This window comes from Cyprinodon variegatus, unplaced genomic scaffold, assembly GCF_000732505.1.
Source record: "Cyprinodon variegatus isolate N-32 unplaced genomic scaffold, C_variegatus-1.0 Scaffold171, whole genome shotgun sequence".
Lineage (NCBI taxonomy): Eukaryota > Metazoa > Chordata > Actinopteri > Cyprinodontiformes > Cyprinodontidae > Cyprinodon > Cyprinodon variegatus.
The window spans coordinates 922,263-929,784 of NW_015150624.1; the positions used below are offsets into that span (position 1 = coordinate 922,263).

The 7,522-nt window shown below is 39.8% G+C and overlaps 1 protein-coding gene across 1 annotated transcript in view; it reads left to right on the plus strand.

The window, feature by feature from the left end:
* LOC107087030 (stonustoxin subunit beta-like) overlaps positions 1–6,316 on the plus strand; it is a 10,850-nt gene extending 4,534 nt beyond the window's left edge. Inside the window, exons 2-3 of the mRNA XM_015378365.1 lie at positions 3,506–4,963; positions 5,775–6,316. Of these exons, the coding sequence (XP_015233851.1) occupies positions 3,506–4,963; positions 5,775–6,316 (2,000 nt within the window). The remainder of the gene's footprint in view (positions 1–3,505; positions 4,964–5,774) is intronic.
* The last annotated feature ends 1,206 nt before the right edge of the window (positions 6,317–7,522 follow it).

A 7,522-nucleotide genomic window follows, 5' to 3' on the forward strand; every position in this document is an offset into this window, starting at 1 on the left:
AAGATGGCCGCCACGTGCGGACGTCGACCCCCATTGGCCAGCAGCGCGGACGAGACATCTAGCCTTTATTATGGATATCTATGGGCCATCCAAACAGAGCCCCGCCCCCCACTCACCGCACCCCACCCCTAAATAATTCACCAAGCCACTACACGCCCCTCCCTCCAACCTTCTCTGGTTCCCGTTTTAAATATCCACCAGTTCAGACCAACAGATACAAACACTCCTTTATTCCCTCTGCTGTTCAGCTGCTAAACTCTACTAGGAAAAGCAGATAGGCATATAGGCCTATGCTCTCATTCATCCCCTGCACTGCACATATTTTTTTCTCTCTCTCTTTTATCCACCTTTTATCTTTTTAAAATATTTAATGTTTCTTGTGTTTCTTCTTTTATTTTTTATTTGTGATTTGTGAAATGTGAACGTGTGTGTGAAAGGTGTACTACTACTGCACAAAAATTGCCCATCCTGGGACAAATAAAAGCTACTCAACTGAACTTCTTTGGAGAGAGCAGAAGAGACAGCCCTGGCACCAGCAGGCCATCCAGGCCTCGCAGCAGCCCCTGTCAAGACCATGGACCAGGCGGCACGCTCTTCCTCCAGGCCACAGACTCCGGGTGGCAGCCGGCGAACAGGGGTGTGAGAAGTCCCCGATCCTCCCTGCACCTGCTCAAATGTGGTGTTATTGCGTGTTGCTCTCAGGTGTAATTAAAACTGGGAGTGCCAAAAGGGGGTGTCCAGCACAGTCCACCCTGTCATGTTTGTCTTCAGGGATCTAACCCACATGCAGAACACTCAGAGGCTGGGAAAAAGTTCACGATGTTTATTTGAACAGATCACAATAAATGAACAATGGTTCTGGGTTTAATCGGGTCCGGGTGTGGTCACGACTGGTTTCACTGCAGAGAGGGACAGATTGGTTAGCAGTCTTCCAGTGAACTTGCAGGTTGTGTGTGTGTAGGTCTATACCTGATCAGAGATTGAGCAGAGCGGTAGAAGGGGGGAACCAGGAGGGTCCAGAGGCTGAAGGCCGGCAGAGGGCTAGGCAGAGGCAAACTATGATGTTGCTCTTATATTTGGCCAATTTATGTTAAAATAATTTGCATAAATATGTTAAAGTGTATAATGGGGTTTTGCATCTATTATATTATTCCATTTCATTGCCCATATGCCGCCTAGACTCGCAGTAAATACTTACACACCGCTGAGCTTTCATGGATTCATTCTTGAAGAACTGCCTGTCTGCCTTTATATGGTATTGACAGCAGCCAGTGTTGCATCTGCGTTAATAACCAAAGTGGGTCAGTGTAGATGAAAAAATAACACATGATGTGAGGTACCAGGTGGTTGTAGGGTGCTGAGCATCCACTATTGGTTTTGACAGATTACAACAACTTCTCCTTCTAGCAAGTCGGCAAACATCTAAGCCCCAGAACATCAAGTTGGTCTCTCTTCTTTTCCCAATTCAACCTATCGATCTCCTACTGCCCTGGATCTAAGATCATCAAACACAGTGCTCTCTCAAGACAGTTTTCTTCATACAAGGAATCATTAAAACATCCACCATCTTACCTCCCAGTTGCACCATTGACTGAGTAACCTAGGAGATATTGTCGCCTCTGCCCTTCAGAAGGAACCTGATCCAAGACCGCTTTCACAAGGTACTACATATCATCTCCCTTGTGTTCATTATCAAGCCATTAATTAGTTATATATTTCCAGGTTGATCTGCCATCCTGGTTCTAGTCAGAGAATTACCCTAATTTCCCATAGGTTTTGGTGGAATATTTGCATAAAGATGTCATAACCCGGAACAAGTCAAATAATCAACCACCAGCGGGACTACTTCACTCCCTAGCCATACCCAAATGTCTATGGTCTCATATCGCACTCAACTTCATCACTGGATTTCCACCTACCAAGGTTTGAACACCATCCATACCATGGTACACTTTTTTTCCAAAGCATGTCAGCTTGTTTCATTCAGAAAACGTCCTTCAGCCCTTCAGACCGCAGAGCTCCTCTTCAAACATGTCTTTCATCTTCATGGGTCCCGATCAACGTTCTGTCTTATAGGGTCCTCAGTTCTTATTCTCTAGTCTGGAGACACTTGCTCAGCGCTTGGTTCAAAGGTTAGTCTCAAATCAGGTTACAAACCCCAGTTAGTCAGATAGATTCCCTAATGGTCAGACAGATTACTACTTCCACAACTGGCTTCCTCTGTACTCCACTACCCAGCACAGCAGCCATCCGGCTCCTCTGGCTAGCACCTCTGCTGCACAGAAGGGCACAGAAGCACATGTACTTCTTGCGGAGGATGAGGAAAGCCCATCTGCCCCCACCCATCCTCACCACCTTCTACAGAAGCACCATAGAGAGCGTTCTGACCAGCTGTCTCACTGTGTGGTGTGGAGGCTGCAGCGTGTCAAACTGGGAGAAAGTGAGGAAAGTAGTAAAAACAGCAGAGAAGATCACGGGGGCTCCTCTTTCTTCCATTAAAGACATTTTATCCCAGCTCTTCGTGTCCCGAGCCCGTAACATCATCAATGACCCCTCACACCCCCACTATGGACTGTTATCTCTGTTGCTCTTGGGGAAGAGACCTCGAAGCATTGGATGCAGGTCCAGCAGATTCCACAACAGTTTCTCCCCCACTGCCATTAGACTGCTGAATGTTTTGTAAAATGGGTTATTGTATTTTATTACATTTATTATATTTTTTCATTATATTAAAAAAATGAAAATATTAGAACTGTAAATTTACAGTTTATACATATCTATATGTATATAATACTGTTTTATACATATGTTTTACTATTTTTCAAGGCTGCAGTTTAAAAAAAGATGAAATTGTCCAGAAAGCTGTTCCAAACGAAATTTTTTTTTGGTTTTGCACTTGTGTGAACAAAATGACAAATAAATCTGTGTAAGTCTAAGTCTAAGAAAAGTCATTGAAGAACAAATCTTATGGTCAATAAAACACAGTAAATTGTTTTAATTTCCTGGTTAGTCAGATTCGCATCTAACTTTATGTGATTGATGGCTCTGTTTAGTTGTTCTATTTCGTTTTGGCTATGGCCAAGACACTGTCTAAACAGGGTATCAGTTCACAAGCTGCAGAGAAATGTTTTAAACTGTGACTCTTCCTGGTTTGGATCCTGAGTTGGACCAAAATAAAAGTTGAACAGTCTTTACTGGGTCGATTGTTCTTTATAATATTCCCATTATTGCTTTTTTTTTTTTTCAAACACAAGTATCTCATAGGAGAAAAGTAAAGGTACAACAACTTTAATGTGATTTTTATACTGCAATATATTTTAAGTTTTGTGGAGATTTTTCAATTTTTGAGTAGTAGATTGTATTTGATAATCTGGATATTGTACAGAAAAATCGATCTTGACAACAACACCAGTAAACAAAGAAACTGTTTACAAACTTCTCTCTAACAAAAGTAGAATGACATAATTTGGTGGCAATTAACTCAATTTTGTTTTATTTTCTACAGATTTTTCTCTATGGGACAGAGAAACTATTCAAAAATACAGCATAAAAAAAACTCAAAATGGCACTTTCTATGAAACTACTGTCTCAGACTCCATTGAAGACAAGGCTTATCTGCTGAAAGCTGATACATCTCTCATAGTCAGTTTTATTAGTGGCCTGGTTGAAGTTGGTGGATCTGCCAACTATCTGCTTGATGATAAGGAGTTCAAGAACCAGAGCAGAGTTATACATCAGTACAGAGCCACAACTGCTTATGAACGACTGGAACTAAATCATCAGGATGCCAAGAAACTGCAAATAAGAGAGGTTATCCAGAACAGCCATGCAACACATGTTGTCACAGGCATCCTATATGGGGCCAATGCTTTCTTTGTGTTTGACAGCGAGAAGTTAGACAGCAGCACTGTGCACAGCATGGAGACAAGCATGCGCAGTTCAATAAAGAATATCCCAAAACTGAATCCTGAACTAAAACTGGACAAACATTTAAGAGAATCAGAAAAAATTGAAAATTTCACCTGCAAATTTTTTGGAGATTTCATTCTGGAGAAGAATCCTACAACCTTTGAGGAGGCGGTAGGTACCTACAGCAAGCTCCCAGAGCTTCTTGGAAACAATGGAGAGAAATCAGTTCCTGTTAAAGCTTGGCTGACTCCCCTGAAGAATCTGGATCCCGCTGCAGCTGAGCTAAAGGGAAACCTTTCTGATGGTTTGATCAGAAAAGTCGATAATGTTCTGAAAAGTATCAGAGAAATTCAGCTGAGATGCAATGAGACACTGGAAAAAGGTCTGGTGAAGACTTTTCCACAGATGCACAAAAAGCTGAAATGTTTCCAACATCTCACTGAAGACTACAAGAAAAAAGTCCAACAGACCATGCAGGAGAAAATTCCCCTCATTCGGGAGGGTGAGGAAGAGGAAGAATCCCTACAAAGCTTCCTTGATGAGCAGGAGAAGTCTCCATTCAGCCAGAAGAACTTAGACAAGTGGCTCGATTTTTTAGACAGAGAGATCAATGTCATTGCATCCTGTTTAGACATTATGAAGGGAATTAAGATGATCCCAGAGAAGTCTGACTTGGATAGAAATGTTCTTGGTGTAGAAGATGCCCTTTGCTTTGTCTTCACCTCCATTGAAACTCATGATTCCTACATGGACCAGATGGTCAATTACTTAAAAGAAACTCCATCCAGTGTGACTCCACCATCCAAGTACCAGTGGTTCTTCTCAGATGAGGTCTTGGAAAACATGAAACAGAAAGCCAACATGATCTCAGAAACTGCTAAAAACTTGAAAAGCAACAGCAGATATTGCTTCCTCGTAGCAGCGCTGCCAAACAAGGAGTTCAAGGGAGCGACCATCTACCATTACAGGGAAGGTGTCAAGCAAACCGAAGACTTCTCAAAGCCTGTTATTCATAGAGTGAAAAATGTCATGGAGAAAAAAGACTTAATGTGGTGTAAGTCCATATTTACATGCATCTTATTCATGCTTTACACAAATATTTTTATCCAACTGCTAGTTAGCAGTTGGTGTAATACTAGCTGCTGGTACATTAAAATAATGTACAAATGTATGTACTACAGCCCCAATCACTGTGGTGTTCATTTAGAATGTTAAAACCAGTAAATCTCAAATTAAGGTTTTTTTAAAGTACATTTTGCACATTAGAGACTAAATCAGAATGTTAGGTAAGCTAACCAAGACTAGATGAAGAGACATGTAAGCTTAACTTTCAGTGTTAGTCAAATACAGTACGTAGAGGAATCCTTAAAATCCTATATCTCATCTCTATGATCTCCATGGAGGAGGTGTGATGGAAGGAGGGGTGTTGAGTTTACGGAAGCTAATTCTGTTTCTGGTAAGTAAGGAAGATGATCAACTTGTGTTGACAAAAAAAGGGTCTACCTGCATTCCTGATTGCTCTGCAAATAAGACTCCTTAGAGAAATAAATTGGTTAAATCCAAATATTATTTTGAAAACTCTACCTAGAATGTCATCCAGAGAGTACAAGGAAGCTGGACAACGTTTGGGCGTACAAACAGACAACAGCCAGGCCCTTGCAAATCACTCACCAATCCTCTCCCCATTGTATAATCATGCCATCTCTCAAACATTAATTTTTGTGTTATCCTACCTGAACTCAAACTCGAGCAGTTGATTTTATGCCAAGGACTCAGAAAAATTGGTTTCAACTGTATAATAATCATGCTGTTTTGATTTTGAAAATGACAGGTTGTTTTTTTTGTGTTTTTTTTTTATCTAACAGACTACTGTGATCTCACATTGGACCCAGAAACTGTGAATGGGAGCCTCATTTTGTCTGAAGAAGACAAGAAAGCAACATGTGGAACCTGGCAGAAATATCCTAAAACAGAGAAAAGGTTTAATCAATACCCCCAGGTTCTCTGCAGAGAGGGTCTTAAGGGCTGTCATTACTTTGAAGTTAAGTGGAGCAGTGAAACTACTAAAGGTATTGGCGTTGGTCTTGCATATGAAGGAATTCCAAGAAAAGGAAATGGCCGGCACACTGGGTTTGGATATAATGATGTTTCCTGGTATTTCGGTGTTTACAGCAATAGTTATTGTGTATGGCACAATAGTAAAAAGATGTGGTCCTCTACTCGTCCTTCTGGATGCAACAGAATTGGGGTGTATCTAGATTGGCCACGCGGCACGCTGTCCTTCTACCAAGTGTCTTCTAACTCTTTAACCCATCTGCACACCTTTGAGAACCCATTCTCTGTACCACTTTACCCAGGTTTCTATATCTGGGACAAATCTACATATGCAACTTTCTGTCCGGCTTAGAAATTACATAAAATCGATGTGTGTATATATATATATATATATATATATATATATATATATATATATATATATATATATATATATATATATATATATAGTTCATTCCAATGCCATAAAAAGGCAAATGTGATCATATGTGATCAAATGTAATCATATTTAAAAATATTGCTGCACATATATATTATTTAATTTACATAATTGGTTTTCTTAGCTAATGACCTGAAGCTGAATCAGAAATTACTTAAAAAAGGAATGCCAGTGCTTGAAATGCTTGTCTCATTTTCAGGTGCCAGTTTTTAAAATGTGTAATTAATAGAAACTAAATGTGTAATTAATAGAAACTATAGAAACAATTCCAGGAATTCAATCGTAGATTCAATCGTGTGATTTCAAAAAGAAAATACATTTATGGTTCTCAACACCTTGTGTACTAAGAGTAAGGTTTATTGTATTAGTTCTTTGATCCGCTTTTAAAGGTTTAACAAACTCAGATTTAAATGCTTAACTGTAAATTGATTTAGCCTAAGGTTTGAAACTCTGAGTTCACAACGGCTGCTTTGAATTATTTAAATCATCCATCCATCCATCCATCCATCCATCCATCCATCCATCCATCCATCCATCCATCCATCCATCCATCCATCCATCCATCCATCCATCCATCCNATTATTTAAATCATCCATCCATCCATCCATCCATCCATCCATCCATCCATCCATCCATCCATCCATCCATCCATCCATCCATCCATCCATCCATGGAACTAGAGATTTAAATGCAGAAATGAAAAAAAAGAAAGAAAAAAGACAGAGCATCAGCACTACAGCTGCAAAGGAGAAGAAGATGGTGAAGGAGAAGAATGCTTCTAAAGTTAATGTGTAGTTTTGTGTGAAGTTTTTCCAAGGCAGGCCATTTCAACATTTATTAAAAGCATTCTTCCCTGTGTTGTTCCATTTGTAGATTGCTAAATGACATCCCTAGTCAGAACTGTAATAGTAGAGGTTTTAAATTACATCTTTGCCAGCAGCAGTAATTGTACAAGTGAGAATTGAGTTTTTCATACCTTAAAATGTTTACACATTTTAAGTGCTTGTCTTGACAATTATCAGCTTGGCTGAATATGTTTTTATGACATCTGAAATGCATTTCTTCATAGTTAAAATAATACAAATGGTGGCCAGCAACAATAGGAATATCTTTAATAT